The 17,618-nt window shown below is 42.4% G+C and overlaps 1 protein-coding gene across 4 annotated transcripts in view; it reads left to right on the forward strand.

Moving 5' to 3' along the window:
* LOC129710318 (abl interactor 1-like) overlaps positions 1–17,618 on the forward strand; it is a 63,023-nt gene that overhangs the window by 20,514 nt on the left and 24,891 nt on the right. For all 4 annotated transcript variants that reach the window (XM_055657228.1, XM_055657227.1, XM_055657224.1 and 1 more), the window contains exons 2-4: positions 7,747–7,914; positions 14,253–14,429; positions 16,287–16,384. In XM_055657228.1, coding sequence (XP_055513203.1) covers positions 7,885–7,914; positions 14,253–14,429; positions 16,287–16,384 — 305 coding nt within the window. In that variant the 5' untranslated portion in view covers positions 7,747–7,884. The remainder of the gene's footprint in view (positions 1–7,746; positions 7,915–14,252; positions 14,430–16,286; positions 16,385–17,618) is intronic.

The following is a 17,618-nucleotide window of genomic DNA, read 5'->3' on the forward strand; positions in this document are numbered from 1 at the left end:
CAGATTCACCACCCTCTGATTAAAGAAATTCCTGGTGGTGTGGCCTTTCCTGAAGACCGGCCCGGCACTTCCAGCAGCAGGTGCGGCGCGGACTTTATCATCGGGAGTTGCGATCCTTTGCCAAGGATTGTGGGGAGCTCCGACCGCCGGGCCTGTGGACTTTAACACCGTGAAGCCAGCGGTCTCCGGTAAGAAGAGGCCAACTCGGGAGCTCCATGCTGAACAGAGGGATCTAGGAATAACTGTGCACAGTTCCCTGAAGGTGGAATCTCATGTAGATAGGGTGGTAAAGAAAGCTTTTGGTGTGCTGGCCTTTATAAATCAGAGCATTGAGTATAGAAGTTGGGATGTAATGTTAAAATTGTACAATGCATTGGTGAGGCCAATTCTGGAGTATGGTGTACAATTTTGGTCGCCTAATTATAGGAAGGGTGTCACCAAAATAGAGAGAGTACAGAGGAGATTTACTAGAATGTTGCCTGGGTTTCAGCAACTAAGTTACAGAGAAAGGTTGAACAAGTTAGGTCTTTATTCTTTGGAGCGCAGAAGGTTAAGGAGGGACTTGATAGAGGTCTTTAAAATGATGAGAGGGATAGACAGAATTGACGTGGATAAGCTTTTCCCACTGACAGTAGGGAAGATTCAAACAAGAGGACATGACTTGAGAATTAAGGGACAAAAGTTTAGGGGTAACATGAGGGGGAACATTTTTACTCAGAGAGTGGTAGCTGTGTGGAATGAGCTTCCAGTGAAGGTGGTGGAGGCAGGTTTGATTTTATCATTTAAAGATAAATTGGATAGTTATATGGATGGGAAAGGAATGGAGGGTTATGGTCTGAGTGCAGGTAGATGGGACTAGGGGAGAATATGTGTTCGGCACGGACTAGAAGGGCCGAGATGGCCTGTTTCCGTGCTGTAATTATTATATAGTTATATGGTTATCGAGTTTCGATCATCCAATCCGTCCCGACGCCAGAGTTTCGATCATCCCGACGAGAGGGCTCGGACATCGGACCGTCATCAGCAGCGAATGCGGAGGGTTCAGAAGCCCCGACCATGGGTGAACAAAGGAGGAAGATGATTGAACTCTATTACCTTCCATCACAGTGAGGAATGTGGATTCCACTGTGGTGGATGTTTATGTTAAATTTTATTTTATGTGGCTATGTGTATTGTTGTTTTTCCACTTAGTATGGCTGTATGGTAACTCAAATTTCACTGTACCTTAATTGGTACACGTGACACTTAAATTGAATCTTGATCTTGCTCATCTCCTACCTAAAGAATGTCCTTTAATTCTGTGGCTATGACCTCTGGACCTACTCTCCCATTAGTGGAAACATCCTCTCCACATCCACTCTATCCAAAGTGCCATACTTGATGCCAACATTAACATATCTCATCTGCCTGCACATGATCCATATCCCTCCATTCCACGCATATACATGTGCCTATCTGAAAGCCTCTTAAATGCCATTGTATCGTAATTAATTCTCCATTTACTTTAAATATGCTATAGTTTTATAAAAAGGTATGTCATCTAACGAATAATTTATTTTTATTTTTATTGGTTCTGAGTGATTTATTATCTGCACTAACTTCATTGTTAAATACCAACAAGAAATGCTTGGGGTCATGTTCCAAGTCAACAAGCTTTCAAAAGAGCTGGGTAAAACTGGAGCTAAAAATGTTTAGAAAGGAAAAGAGAGAGCAACAAGGGTGGGCTGTGCCAGAGTATGCGGTAGGAGAAATTAAATGAAGAATGACGGTGCAAGGGAAAAAAGTTAATACCTTAAAATAATAAAAGATGGGTTCAGAGGCAATATGAATATAAGAAGCATCATTATCTGGTTACAAAATAAAGCACAAAATATGCTGGAACACCAATTATTCGAAATTATAGAGCTCAAATGTGGGTGCTTTGAAAGGTTTCTGTAATAGCTTCTTCCCAACAACCATGAAGCTTTTGGATACAAAGCCTCTTAAATGTCACCACCCTAACTTCTGCTCATCTCAACTATGATCTAAGGATAGGCACAAAAAGCTGGAGTAACTCAGCGGGTCAGACAGCATCTCTGGAGAAAGGGAATAGGTGACGTTTCAGGTCGAGACCCTTCTTCAGACTGAGAGTCAGGGGAAAAGCAAATGAGAGAAATAGTGATACGGGGAGATGTCGAACAAATGAATGAAAGATATGCAAAAATGTAATGATGATAACTATGGACTGTCTTTGATTACATTAAGGACTTTGATATTGGAGTTATTACTTTATTGAATTTTAGTTTGTTCTATGTTATCTATGTGTATTATATTTACAGGGCTGATATGCTGCTACAAGTAAGAATTTGAGAGTTCCATTCTTCGTACATATGACAATTCTTGACTTGACTTTTGACTCTTGCAGCCGTCAGTGAAGGGCCTGTCCCACTTGCTGATTTTTTCGGCGACTGCTGGCATCATTGACTGCCATATCAGGTCACCGAATAATTGCGGCATGATGACGTATTGATCCGCGGTGTTTTTTCAAGTGTCACAACATTTTTTTTGTCGCTGCTGGATTTTGAAATGTTCAAAATCTTTTGGCGACACTGATATGAAGCCGGCAGCTGCCGAAAAAATCGCTAGGTGGGACAGGCCCTTTAAGTCTGTATTGAGTCGCTCCGTATCTGACGGGAACTAATGAGCTGAATAGTGATGTATTATAGTCAGTGCTAATCCTTTAATTAACAAACAGACTTTTCAATTGGGGATTGTACCATGAATGGATCAACTTTACATTGACATAATTTAAAGTTATGTGTAGATGTCGGCATGGATTATTTTATTTGTTTGCATTAATGAGCAATTGTTAACTTTGCAACAAAGTAAATCTGTACCCAGGCAGCTCAAATCTTAACAAATCAAATGTTATGTTTCAACACCTTCTTTGATTTCCTGTTGTTGTAATTTTATACAAATAATATCAGACCCACTAGTGGCCATGAAAACCACAAGATTAGAAAAAAACTATTTTGTATTGGTATCAAGTTTTCCCGTTCAATCAAAAACTCCATAATATTGAAATTTCTAAATGTAGGGCAATATTATTGGGGTCTCTGTGATAGAATTTAAAAACCCAATGTGATATGTTGTGATTCAATGGAAAATTTCCAGAAATGAGCATCAAATCCTCTGTGTATACAACACACACATACACTAGGGCAGTGTACATACCCTGTGACATGAAATTCTTGTTCTGATATCACTGCACAAACTGAACAATATGTAAGAGGCCAACAAATATCATGGGCTCAGAATAATAAAATATTAAATAATATTCATCCGCACAGATGATTGAGACCTGCTTTGATGTATTTTAAAGGGCCTAATCTTACACGTTACTGCCCAGATCTAACGTTTTTTGATTGTTTGAAAGATGCAGCATGGAAAAAGGCCCTTCAGTCCATAGAATCCACACTGACCATCAATCACCCATTCACATTAGTTCTATCTTATGCCCTTTTCGCATCCACTCCCTGCACTCCAGGGGAAATTTAAAGAGACCAATTAACCTACAAACCTATATGTCTTTAGGATGTGGGAGGAAACCGGAGCACTCGGAGGAATCCCAGGTGGTCACAGGGAGAACATACAAACGCCACACAGCCAGCCCCCAAGGTCAGGATCAAACTAGGATCACTGGCACTGTGAGGCAGCATCTATACCAACTGCGCCACTGTGTCAGAGTGCCAACGTGTTCATCCTCTTTAGGTTTTCTTTGTTATTGACTGCCTACATCTCTGCTTGCCACTGTTGATCTGAGTCAAGTCAAGTCAAGTTTATTGGCATAACCACAGGTAAAGTGAGGTACATGTACAATGAAGATCTGGCTTGCAGTAGCGCCACAGACAGTTAACACACAAAAACGTACATTTTTACATAACTCACACATAAGTTCTCCAAGACAGTGAAAAGGAAAGGAAAACTAGATATTTGTGCAAAATACAATTCGGAAACAACTCCATGGTAGTGCAAGAGAAGGTATGTTATGTTCAAACCTGGTGGTTATAGGTAAGTAGATGTTCCTAAGCCTGGTGGTAGGGGATTTCAGGCTTCTGTACCTCCTGCTTAATGGTAGCAGTAAGAAGAAGGAATGGCCCAGATGGTGGAGATCCTTGATGATAAAGGCTGCCTTCTTCAGGTAGTACATCATGTAGATACTTTTGATGGAATGAAGGGCTTTGCCAGTGATGGACTGGACTGGTCTGAGTCCACCACTCTCTCTGTCAAATGTCTCCCTGTGACTCCTTCCTCCAGTCATCCCTTGCAACTAGTTGCCCATCCACTATCATCTCTCTGAACCCCCATGATCATCGCAGACCAACTCCATATATTAGAAGTATGAATAGGAACTGCAGATGCTGGCTTGAACTGAAGATAGACACAAAATGCTGGAATAACTCAGTGGAATAGGCAGCATTTCCGGAGAGAAGGAATGGGTGACATTTCAAGTCGAGATCCTTCTTCAGTCTGAAGAAGGGTCTCGACCTGAAACATCACCCATTTCTTCTCTCCAGAGATGCTGCATGTCCCACTGAGTTACTCCAGCATTTTGTGTCTACCCCATATCCTAGAGGGTTGGGAATTAAAGTTAATGAGCCTTCCTCCACTGCCTTCACAAAGGGGTTCTAATGAGTCCAGAATTTGAAGCCAACATCAACATTCATAATTTTTGAAAGGCACAAAGAGATTAATATCGAATCCATTATACTTTCATTAAAAAAAGGAACAAATATGACACCATCCATGGAACATACTGGGTAAGAATCTCTAGTTTTCTTATTTGCCTTTTCAGTTATTTATTTCAATGTTATATATATGAAACAAAAACTGCATTGTTGGAATATGAAGTGTGTTGCAAAACATCAAGTGTCGAGTCAGAGTGAGACCAAAAGAATGAGGCTCAAATGACTTTGTTTGCATGTCCCAGTTTTGCAAAATGCATCTTTCTTCTCTTTTTCCAATTTGAATCTACTTTATTGGAGTAAATGTGTGTGTTATTAATAAAAACGGCTTAGAGTGTGCTTCATCGATACATTGACAAATAGCATGACTCAAACTGGAAAGATGGCTTGTGTTATCTTACAAGGGAACAACTTGCCTCAACTGCATGATTATTGACAGATAAATTACATACTTTACATGCTTTGACTGGTTGCCCCGTGGCAACTAATACGTTTCTAAATGCTTGTATTAAATTTAAAAGTGAAATTCCAAATGAAATACATTTGTGAAAATTTCAATTGTTTCAGTAGAAATGTTAATGAGTTGTAACTCGGAATGACAACCCAAGATCCCCATCTAAGCTGGTCCCATTTGCCTACAATTGTCCCATATCCCTCTAAACCTTTCCTTTCCATGTCCTTGCCAAAATGTATTTTAAATGTATTAAAGGACAGGGATATCTTGTCATAATTTACTTAACTCTATCCTTTGTTAGTTTATATAACCTGTCATTATATTGCCAACCATTGTGAATATTAATGCTGGCTTCCAGTTCCGGGTTCATCAGATACTTGAGGAGATTATGAGATACGAGCTTGCAGTATTGTGCTTAGAAATGACTGGAACCATGGTGCTAGGGGGAGCTGTGGTTGGGGAGGATAATATTGCTGAGGTTGCAGAAAGGATATAAGGTGAGGCACACCACATTGTAAGTGTACAGAAATGCTCCATTTGACCCCGGTGGCCATGGAGGGACAGTACAATTTAAATTTAAGTAGAGATAGCAGTGCTCCATTTTCCTTCCTCTAGTTCCCCCACCACCCTCTACTTTCTGGCTGAAGAAGGGTTCCAACCTGAAACGTCATCTGTTCCTTTTCTCCAGAGATGTTGCCTGACCAGCTGAGTTGCTCCCGCACTTTGTGTTTATCTTTTACATAGTTAAGCGATGAGAGCCATTTACGGATCAAAGGAAATAGGAATCAGAAAAGAACTAATGCTTTGAATCTTGGGAAAACCAGGACTAGGGGCCATAGCCTCAGAATAAAATGACATACCTTTAGGAAGGAGATGAGGAATATCTTTAGTCATGGGGTGGTCAATCTATCAAATTCATTGCCACAGACGGCTGGGGAGGCCAAGTCGTTAGGTGGTTTTACGGCGCAGATTGACAGAATCTAGATTAGTAGAGGTGTCGGGGGGTTATGGGGAGAAGGCAGGAGAATGGGGGTTGAGAGGGAACGATAGATCAGCCATGATTCATTGGCGGAGTAGCCTTCATGGGCTGAATGACCTAATTCTGCTCCTATAACCTTTGAAAGCGATTGAAGCCAGGAAGCAGTTTATATTGTGAATATTGTAGAGAGGACATCAAGGATTAAAAGTGGTCAATAAAAGGTGATAGGTGATGGAATTTTAGAATGTGCAGCAACCAAAATTGGGGAATTACCAACTCAAAAGAAGGTAATATACTATAAAAACAGGAAGTTGACTTTGTTACCTATCTGGTCCTGGACTAACTTGTTGTGATTGTAGAACGACTAAAGGGATGGTTTTACTTCCCTTCTGAGGTAATTTAGTTTAGTTTAGTTTAGTTTAGCAATACAGTGTGGAAACAGGCCCTTTGGCTCACCAAGTCTGCACCAACCAGCAACCACCTGCACACTAGTTCCATGTTATCCCAGTTTCACATCCTACACACTAGGGGCAACTTACAAAAGCCAATTAACGTACATGGAACCTTCATGGGAAACTCTAAAATGGATTTACTATTGGAAAATAGGGAGATGGAAATCGATAGTATCACATTGATACCTTTCATGTTATACACCCCTCAGATCCTGGGGAATGTCAAAGGGCAGAGCTTTGTCAACATAGTCTCCTACTCCTACTTGTGCTTTGAACTCCATGTGCATATCATGGAAAATAAGTGCAATTAAAAGCAAGTTATGAGTAGAACACATTTATGTTGAGCAGAATGGAGCTGTAACTGCCTTTTCTTATGCAGTAGGAGTAAAGTCCCAGGCTATCTGCACAAATGAGCTAACTAAGAGGAAATGTTGTTGTATTTTCTGTATAATCTACTCGACTCGCTCTATTCCAAACCACGGATGTATTATTTAATAATATGATCTGATGATTATTATTTCATGATTTGGAGGAACAGCACCTCATATTCCGTTTGGGGAGTCTGCACCCCGGGGGCATGAACATCGACTTCTCCCAACTCCCACCAGCCTTCCGGCTACTCCTCCTTTTCCCTTTCTTGTCCCCAAATAATTTCTCCAGCTTTTCTGTGTAACCTAACTAAGAGGATTTTCCATGATTTCTGTACATTTATTAAATAACATTTATTTGAACATTTCTCTGCCTGAAAAAGGGTCACAACCCAAAACATTGCTTATCCATTCCCTCCACATTCCCTGCCTGATCTGCCGAGTTCCTCCAACACTTTTGCGTTTTGCTCAAGATTCCAGCATCTGCAGTTCCTTGCGTCAACATTTCTCAGCATTTGGAGTGAACACTGCATTCATAAACGGCATATCTGGAGAAAGGGAATAGGTGTCGAGACCTTTCTTTCAGACCCGAAATGTAACCTCTTCCTTTTCTCCAGAGAAGCTCTCTGACCCACTGAGTTACTCCAGCTTTTTGTATGTATCATTGTTTTAAACCAGCATCTGCAGTTTCTTCTTTTTTATGAACAGCATTCATAAAATCCATCTTAAATGAAAGTTGGTGTCCTAAACAAATATGTTTCTATTGCAGGCTCAAGACAAGGCAAAGGCTCTTCAGGAAACCAAGGCCTACACCACCCAATCTCTCGCAGGTGTAGTTTATCAGATCAATACGCTGGCTGAGAAAGTGCTTAGACTACTTGACCTACAGGCTTCTGAAATCTCCAAAATGGAATCTTCCATTAACTGCATATCCCAGGTGAAAATTAATCTTTATTCATTTGCCTTTCCTCTTTCACTTTCTCTTTTCCAACACTCAGTTAAGAACTGTGCCATTTAATCAATATTGCCTCTTCATAGTCTTCTTTTTAGCTTTAGTTTAATTTAGTTTGGTTTAGTTTAGTTTAGTTTTGTTTGGGTTATTGCATGTACTGAGGTACAGTGAAAAGCTTTTTTGTTACGTGCTATCTAGTCTGCAGAAAGACTATACATATATTTGAATTCAATTTCATTGCCTAATGGCCACCGATTCCACATGATTATCAACAATGATGTGTACATTTCCCATTTTATCAGGTGGGCCTTGATGACTATAGCAATAATAATTCTTATTGGGCACTTGAATCTCATTCAAAATCTGTAAAACAAAAACTTGTTATTTTTCTCTCTCGGAAATTATTCCAATGTTAAATGTTCATTGGGCCTAGAGTCACAGAGTCAAACAGCATGAAAAGAGGCCACAAAACATTTGAGACTCAAGGAACTGCAGGTGCTTGTATCTTGAGCAAAATAAAACATGCTGGAGGAATTCAGCTGATCAGGCAGCATCAGTGGAGGTAATGTGTTTAAGAAGGCACTGCAGATGCTGGAAAATCGAAGGTAGACAAAAGCACTGGAGAAACTCAGTGGATGCAGCAGCATCTATGGAGCGAAGAAAATAGGCAACTTTTCGGGTTGAAACCCTTCTTCAGACTGATGTAGGGTGGGGGGGGCGGAGGCGGGGAGGGGAGACAAAAGGAGAAAGGAAGAGGAGGAGCCCGAGGGCTGAGGGAGAGCTGAGAAGGGGAGGCGACAGCAAGGGCTACAGGAAATTAGAGGTCAATGTTTATGCCGCTAGGGTGCAAACTGTGCCCACTCTGGCCATGGAGGAGGCCGAGGACAGAAAGGTCGGATTCGGAATGGGAGGGGAAGTTACTTCAACAGAGTGGGCATCACCGGAAATTGGAGGAGTAGCACCTCATAAACAAGTCTTGCATCTTGGGCAGTTTGCACCCTAGCGGCATAAACATTGACCTCCAATTTCCGGTAGCCCTTGCTGTCTCCTCCCCTTCTCAGCTCTCCCTCAGCCCTCGGGTTCCTCCTCTTCCTTTCTCTTTTCTTCTCCCCCCGATCCTACATCAGTCTGAAGAAGGGTTTTGGCCCGAAACGTTGCCTATTTCCTTCGCTCTATAGATGCTGCTGCACCCGCTGAGTTTCTCCAGCACTTTTGTTTACCTTCAGTGGAGGTAATGGACAGGTGACATATTGGGTTATGACCCTTTATGTGACTCTGAATCTGTCCATTTCCCCCCACGGATACTGCCTGGACTGTTGTGTTTTGCTCAAGATTCCAGCATCTGCTGTTCCTTGTGCCTCCATATTTAGCATAAGGCTTGTTTTTTCATTATTCCTCAAACAGTTAAGAGCACTCTGCTCTAAATGAACACAAGATGCAAGACTTGTTTATGGACATCACAAAGAGAAGTGGTGTTTATGAAGTTTGTGGCACTGAGTAACAGCTTGTGCATAAGACCCTTAATGTTCCCTCCAACACACACATGGCTTATTTAGGACAAAGGATTTAAATCTTTTTCCCAGTTCAATGTCTTTAGTGGAAAGGAAAAACTGTTATTTGTGACTGTTCAGACTGCTATGAATGCAGAGTGAAAATCCACTTATGCCCCAGTTTTTGAAATGCAAAACATCCCAATTTCTATTGTTTATCACTGGTTGTTTATTCCACTGACTCACAATTCACGAGGGAAATAAACTGGTGAATAGAAAATTCTAGATGCAACAGTTAATCTCCATCTGAAATCGTTTTGAGTGTGTCAATGAATAAGTCCTTGTGAAGATCTTTCCCTGGTGTGCTACTGAGGCAGTGTGAATGTGAGTGGCAGTGTTGGAAGCAGTGGAGCTGTCTCCTCACAGCCAAGTGACCCATGTTCAACTGTGATCTCGGGTGCTGTCAGTGTGGAGTTTTCATGTACTCCCTATAACCTTGTGGATTTCTTCCCACATTTACAAATGTGTAGGTTGGTAGCTTATTCAACTGCTATAAACTACTCCTAGTATGTAGTGGGGAGAGGGTGGAGTACAATTGGTGGGACAGTGAGAAGCGTGATGTGAGAAGGATTTGGGTAAAAAAAATCAAAGGAAGATACAGTAGTTGGTCTGGACTCCGTGGGACACTTTGGCACCCTCCAATGTATTTTATATAATGTAAAACACTCAGATCACACAGCAAGACTATCAACAAATGAAAAGGAATTAGTTATTGGGAGAAGAAGTTTTAGTATTTATTTCCTCTTTATGAACTACATCCATTAGGCTATTAAACACTACAATCTCCAAATAAGCTCTGAACTACATAGACTTGGGGGCAATGGTTTTGTCTTTTTGCACTATTATTGTTTGTTTGTACAGGTGCACAACCTTTTATCCGAAAGCCTTGGGACCAGACACTTTTCGTAATTCGGAATTTTTCGGCTTTCGGAATGGAAGATTTTTAGCGTAGGTTTTAACGGCTGGCTCAGTGGTAGAGTGCTCGGCTCATATCCGCAAGGTCGCGAGTTTGCGCCTCGATCCCGGCAGTTACTCAATCGCAAGTTTGAGTCTTCAATGTAGTTTTTTTCTTGCAGAATAGGAGAGAATAGGGAGGGTTAGGCTGGGATCATTCTCTGCGAGATGATCTTAGTGCGGGAGACAAGTGTAGGAGAGGTGTACTGACTGTGTGGGCTGAACTTTGGAAGTGATTGCCCACCATTCTCAAAAGCCGTTGTGTCTCCCTGTCCCTCCAACTCCAGAGGAATCCGCTCCCCGATCGGCCGCTACGGCGACAAGTGGTAGTTCGCCCACTGCCCGAGCTGCGCCACCCCAAGAACAAGACATACCTTGCACACCATCAGCTTCTGCCCCTACGGGGAGCGTGTTCCTCTGGAGTTGGAGCGGGGCTGGCCTGGAGTTGCTGATCTGGGATCTCCATGCTTGCAGTGGGCCTGGGGGTCGGTGTCCCGATGAGGGGGCGCAGCTCGGGCTGTGGGCGAACTGCCACTTGTCGTCGTATCGGTCCATCGGGGAGCGGCTTCTGGTGGTCCTGACGTCTCTCAGCTCCTGTCCAGGGGGGTGGCCGGAGATCTCAGGACCAACAGGAACCCTCTCCCCGATGGGCCGCTACAGCGACAAGTGGCAGTTCGCCCACAGCCCGAGCTGCGCCCCCTCATCCGTAACCCGGGTTCCGCTGGAGTTGGAACGGGGCTGGGCTAGAGTTGCTGCTGGCTGTGAGTCTCTGGGATCTCCGTGCTTGCAGTCGGTGTCCCATTGGTCCTGACGTCTCCGGCCACCCCCCTGGACAGGAGCTGAGACTGGGAACTGTACCGCCCTTGCCCCCTCCCTCTGCAACTGCAAACAACCCCACTCTACTGCTCAGTGGCAGCCTGAGCTGCGCCCCCCTCATCCGCAACCCCAAGAACAAGACTACCTTGCACACCATCAGCTTCTGTCCCTACGGGGAGCGTGTTCCTCTGGAGTTGGAACGGGCCTGGGCTAGAGTTGCTGCTGGCTGTGGGTCTCTGGGATCTCCGTGCTTGCAGTGGGCCTGGGGGTCGGTGTCCCGTTGGTCCTGACGTCTCCGGTGACTGGCACTGACCTGCTGGCATCGCCGACGTGAAGACAGTGCAAAGCCCCCGCGCCGGTGCAATGGGCGGGGAGCTGGAGAGGGGAGGGAAGGGGTCACACACATGGCCGGGAAGCAGAGGGGTGTAGGTGGGGTGAAACTGAAGGGAGCGACAATCTGCTGCTGCCTGCCCGCTGAGTTAAAAAGTTCCCACGCAAGACTCACGATACACTGTGTATCGTGAGTCTACCATGGGAACTTTTTAACTCAGCGGGCAGGCAGCAGCAGATTGTCAATTATTAACCCTCCCGCGCAATATACCCTCACCTTCTCTTTTATGAATGGGGATTTAGTTCCCCTTTCTTCGAGGACCGACCGGAGGTTCTGCTGTCACCTCTGCGGGCCACCCTCGGTGAACGTCTTCAAGGACCTTTCTTCAAGGACCGAAAAAATGTCTGCTATTCGGAGCTTTTCGTTATTTGGAATTTCGGATAAAAGGTTGTGCACCTATACTATGTACAGAGTATTAGGTTTGCATATTCTGTTGTGCTGCTGCAAGTAAGAATTTCATTGTTCTGTTTGGGACATCTGACAATAAAACATTCTTGACTCTTGACTTGACTGGATTGCACACAAACAAAAGTTTTTCACGGTACCTTGGTACATGTGATAAAAATAAACAATACCAGCACAAAAATGCAATATTCTGAGCACCGAGCCTTGTCGAGCCTACTACTAGAAAGAGCGAACTCAAAGCATAGAAAGTGATACATATTCTGTGGTGCTGCTGCGAGTAAGAATTTTATTGTTAAATCTGGGACATATGACAAAAAACCCTCTTGATTTGCAACTCATGATAGGAATTTGTGCAGTTGTATGTGCGTGCATGTTTAGATGTTGAAAGGTTTCACTTCTTGGCTTTATTTCCTTTTTCTCAAAGCCCAATAAGTCGATGGAAGCCAAAAGGCAGAGAAATATATTCATGACTTATTCGCAAGGCAGCAACTCTACCGTTGCGATACCATGCTGCCCACGGTGATGTTTCAACTTTTACATTGGTGCACCACAACAAGAAAGTTGCTCATGTACTGACCTCCTGTCCTGCTGCTGGATAGAAATATAGAAACAAAGAAGGAGGTGAAGGAGGACGCCATTCGGCCCTTCGAGCCAGCACCACCATTCAATGTGATCATGGCTGATCATCCACAATCAGTACCCCGTTCCTGCCTTTTCCCCATATCCCTTGATTCCACTAAGATTCCACTAGCCCTAAGAGCTCTATCTAACTATCTTTTGAATACATCCAGTGAATTGGCCTCCCCTGCCTTTTGAGGCAGATAATTCCACAAATTCACAACTCTCTGGATGAAAAAGCTTTTCCTCATCTCAGTTTTAAATAGCCTACCCCTTATTCTTAACTTATGGCCCCAGGTTCTGGACTTCCCCAACATCTGGAACATGTTTCCTGCATCTAGCTTGTCCAATCCCTTAATAATTTGATGTGTTTCTATAACATGTATAAGAAGGAACTGCAGATCTTGGTTTACACTGAAGATAGACACAAATTGGTGGAGAAACTCATCGGGCCAGGCATTGTCTTAATATAAAAACTCATTTATTTTACCATCCAGAGGTTCAGGCAGTTATTCACTGTTGACAAAACACTCAAGTTGTTGGCAGCGACTCGGAAATATGTACAAGACTTGCTGAGCTTGCACAAGTTCACACTCAGCAAATTGCAAATCTACTGCAATCTCAACTCCACTGTTGATGGACAATCGCAACGGACCTATCATCCTTCAAGACGGTGAATGCACGCAACGTGTCCAGCCCAGACTGCGTACCTGGCCGAGTATTAAGAACTGCGGGGACCACTGGCTGGCGTGTTCAAGGACATCTTCAATCACTTCTGTGGTCTGAGGTTCCCACCTGCTTCAATAGGGCATCTATTGTACCAGTGCTTAAAAACAGCGTGGCAACCTCCTTTTTAGCACAATAAACAAGAAACAGAAAAAAAAAAAAAAAAAAAAAAAAAAACAATAACTACCCATCCAGTACTGTAGCACTTCCAGTATCAGTAGAATCCATTGAATGAAATGGTTTCAGAGGTTGATTGTGGTGCAATAGACAGTAGACAATAGGTGCAAGAGTAGGCCATTCGGCCCTTCGAGCCAGCACCGCCATTCAATTGATCATGGCTGATCATCCACAATCAATACCCCGTTCCTGCCTTTTCCCCATATCCCCTGACTCCGCTACATTAAGAGCCCTATCAAGCTCCCTCTTCAAAGTATCCAGAGAACTGGCCTCCACCGCCCTCTGAGGAAGAAAATTCCACACTCACAACTGTGTGAAAAAGTGTTTCTCCTGCCTTCTCCCCATAACCTTTGACACCTGTGATAATCAAGAATCTATCTTTCTCTGCCTTAAAAATATCCACTGACTTTGCCTCCGCAGCCTTCTGTGGCAAAGAATCCTATAGATTCACCACCCTCTGACTAAAGAAATTCCTCCTCATCTCCTTCCTAAAAGAATGTCCGTTAGTTCTGAGTGTCCATTCCCTGCACATCCGTGCACCAATCTAAAAGCCTCTTAAATGCCACATATTTGAAAATCAGATTTCACAGGATGTTTTAAAGATAATAATTTGTTACTTTGTTGAGTAATTATGAAGCAATCTTTTTAATTAACCTTCTAAACCTTTCTCTTTCCAATTTACCTAGAGGGTGGAAATGCACAAGGAAAAAGTGGCCCGTCGGGAGATTGGAGCATTTACTGCCATTAAGACCACACCAAAGATTACCAAAATTATACCTCCTACAAATCCAATCCAACGTGTAAAGTACACCAGGAAACCTATCATTTACACGATTCTTGATGATGTTGGTCATGGGGTAAAGGTGAGGAAATCGATTTATTCTCATGTATAAATAAACCTATGCTTGAATATATGCGCTTTTGCTGTGCATAAACAGTAACAGCGAAATTTTGATATTATCATAACTCCCGAAGCAAAATGTAGCAAAGAATTTATTGCTGAAAACCTATTCCTGGTAATTGTTCCATGAAGATGTTTATTAACTAATAACTTGAATTAAACATGGTAAATGGAAGAGCAAAGAGAGAATTGATTGTTTCAAAACATAATTATCAGAAAATTATTGTGCAATTATGGAGAAAATTAAATACCTTTAAAATTAAATGCTCATTTTTGGATGTGATAAAGCATTTTCGGTGTTTCGTTATATTATAATATCAAAACATAGTATTATTTATAAGGCAACTCAAAGTCAACACAATCCCTTTCAGCCTCGCAGTTTAAATAACTTTGACTTTCTGAATAAACAGACATGTTTATTGTTGAGTAGTCTGTTTGATGTAGGCCCTGTAATAAACCAACCACATCCCGCCTCCAAGACTGGAGCAGAAAGTTGGCATAAAAGTTGGCATGTTATGTTAACAAACACAGGAATATCGTGTGCAGTTCCTGTTGCCCCACTACAGACAAGATGTGATGGACCTGGAGAGAGTGCAGAAGGGATTCATCAGGATATTGCCTGGATTGGAGGACTTTACTTGTGGAGAGATTGGATAGACTCTGGAGCAAATGAGGCTGCTGGAAGACTTAATAGAAGTATAACAAATAATAAGAGGCATGGGTGGAGTGGTTAGTCAGAATCTTTTTCCTGTGGTAGAGGTATCAAAAAAAGGTATCAATTTAAGGTGAGGGAGGAGATTTTAAGGGGACTTGACGAGAAAGTATTATTTTTGCAAAGACAGTGATTTATATGTCAGAGGCAGGTACAGTACAATAACTCTGTTTAAGAGGCATTTGAATAGGCAATGCATAGAAAGATATAGTCTGAATGCAAACAAATGTGATTAATGTAGAAGGGCAATAAGATTGGCATGGATACGGTGGCCCAAAGGACTGTTTCCATGCTGTACAACTCTATTACTCTGAGAATTGAAAAGTTAGAAGACAACTATGTTTTAAGTCACAGAAATGTGGAGGTGCAGAGGGAAGTTGCAAGGTAAAACTCACTTTAAGAACTGACGTTTAAAGCATTAGACCAATTGAGGTGGATGAAGTGGATTAGGCCAATTGAGGTGGATGAAGTGGATTAGACCAATTGAGGTGGATGAAGAGGTGAGAGTGGAAATTACATGGAGAATTAAAGTGAGGGTGTGTTTACGGTCACCCTGTGGCTGACTGGGGGTTTTCTGCAAAGTAAATTCACAATTTACTTTCCATAGTAATGTCCCAATTTGCTTCTGCTTTCACCAAAGCAGACAATACCACATCTTGAGCATTCAATGCAATATATTAAATTTGAGGTCTTGTAAGTGAATTGCTCCTTCTCCTGGAAAGATGGTTTGGGATAGACACAAAAAGCTGGAGAAAATCAGCAGGTTAGGCAGCATGTCTGGAGAAAAGTAAGTAATGTTTTGGGTCGAAACCCTTCTTCAGACGGTTATCAGAAGAAGGATCCTGACCTGAAACGTCACCCATTCCTTCTCTCCAGAGATGCTGCCTGACCCACTGAGTTACTCCAGCTTTTTGTGTCTATCTTTGGTGTAAACCAGCATCTGCAGTTCCTTCCAACATAAATTGGGTTGTGACCCTGGAGAATGGGAATGGATGGAAGTGCAGAAGCATAATTGTCATTTATTTTCAAAAAAGCATTTGAAGGGGTTTCCTTTGCTGCAAATCCTTCTCCTGTGTAATATATTTTATTTTCATTTCGGCTATTTAGGAAAGCAGCAACAATTCAAGACTGGGAACTCTAACAAGGAGGAATAGACAAGGAAGTATACCAACGTGTCCGACTATACCCTCCCAAGGAACTATAGGGTAAGTCGTTGGCGAGACCACACTTGGAGCACTGTGTGCATTAGCATTCCTATAGATGGGAGACCAGAACTACTCACAGTTGGAATGAGTGCAGAAGAGATTCACCAGGATGGTATGTGGGCCGACGTGGTTGAGTTATAGGTAGAGGCTGAATACGCCTGGACTCTTTTCTTTGGAGTGTAGGAAGCTGAGGGGTGACCTTATTGAGGTGTACAAGATCCTGAGGGGCATGGATAAAGTGAATGCTCACCGCCTTTTTCCCAGGGTAGAGTATTCTAAAACTAGAGGGCTTAGGCTCATGGTGAGAGGGAAGAGATTTAAGAGACAACCTTTTCCCTCAGTCCAAATCTGGAATGAGCTGCCAGAGAAAGATATAGAAGCAGATACAATTGCAACTTTCAAATGACATTTGAGCAGACATATGAAGAGGAAGAGTTTATAGGGCCAAATGCAGGCAGATGGGACTAGTCAGTATACCAACTTGGTTAGCATAAATAAATTGGACTGAAGGGCCTGTTTCAGTCTATGACTATGATTCTAAGTGTGAGTCTTAAACCAGGATGCTTGTTGGCATTTGGGAGCATTAACTGTGGGTAGGAAGAGACCTATTTATTACATGATTTGCTTTGTTTCAGTGATCCTCATTAGTTCGAGACAATTAGCTCATACAATGGATACAATTGACTGCAGCGTTGAATGTAGTGGGAGCAGAAGATAGAGGGGGCTTCTTCTTCTTCCTTCTTCCTTCTTCCTCCTTCTTTCTTCTTTGTTTTTTTTGGCGGTTGGCAAACAACTTTTTAGTGCATTACCGCCACCAACTGGTATGGAGTGTGGATCAAACAACATTATAACTTATATACCAATAACCTATATCTTTCCGAACAAATTGATTACCTTGAGAAAAAGCAATAGGATTTGATAGCACTTATATGAATTCTTTTGTAAAATATCTATTAAATCAAATTGTACTTTTTCTTTTCTGAATCGTTCACTCATTTGTCTTCTTTCGTTCTCATACCTCTCACCATGTATAATGACATGCTCTATTGTCTCTTCTTGCCCACAGTATTCACATCTGCCTGTATTATGCTTGCCTATTATAAAAAGTGTACTGTTCAGACCAGTGTGTCCAAATCTGATTCTTGAAATTACTGTCTCCTCTTTTCTGTTTTTTCCTGCACATCTCATTTCTCCCACTTTCCTCTGGACTCTGTAGAACCACCGTCCTTTCCGC

The sequence above is a fragment of the Leucoraja erinacea genome, chromosome 27 (genome assembly GCF_028641065.1).
Source record: "Leucoraja erinacea ecotype New England chromosome 27, Leri_hhj_1, whole genome shotgun sequence".
Lineage (NCBI taxonomy): Eukaryota > Metazoa > Chordata > Chondrichthyes > Rajiformes > Rajidae > Leucoraja > Leucoraja erinaceus.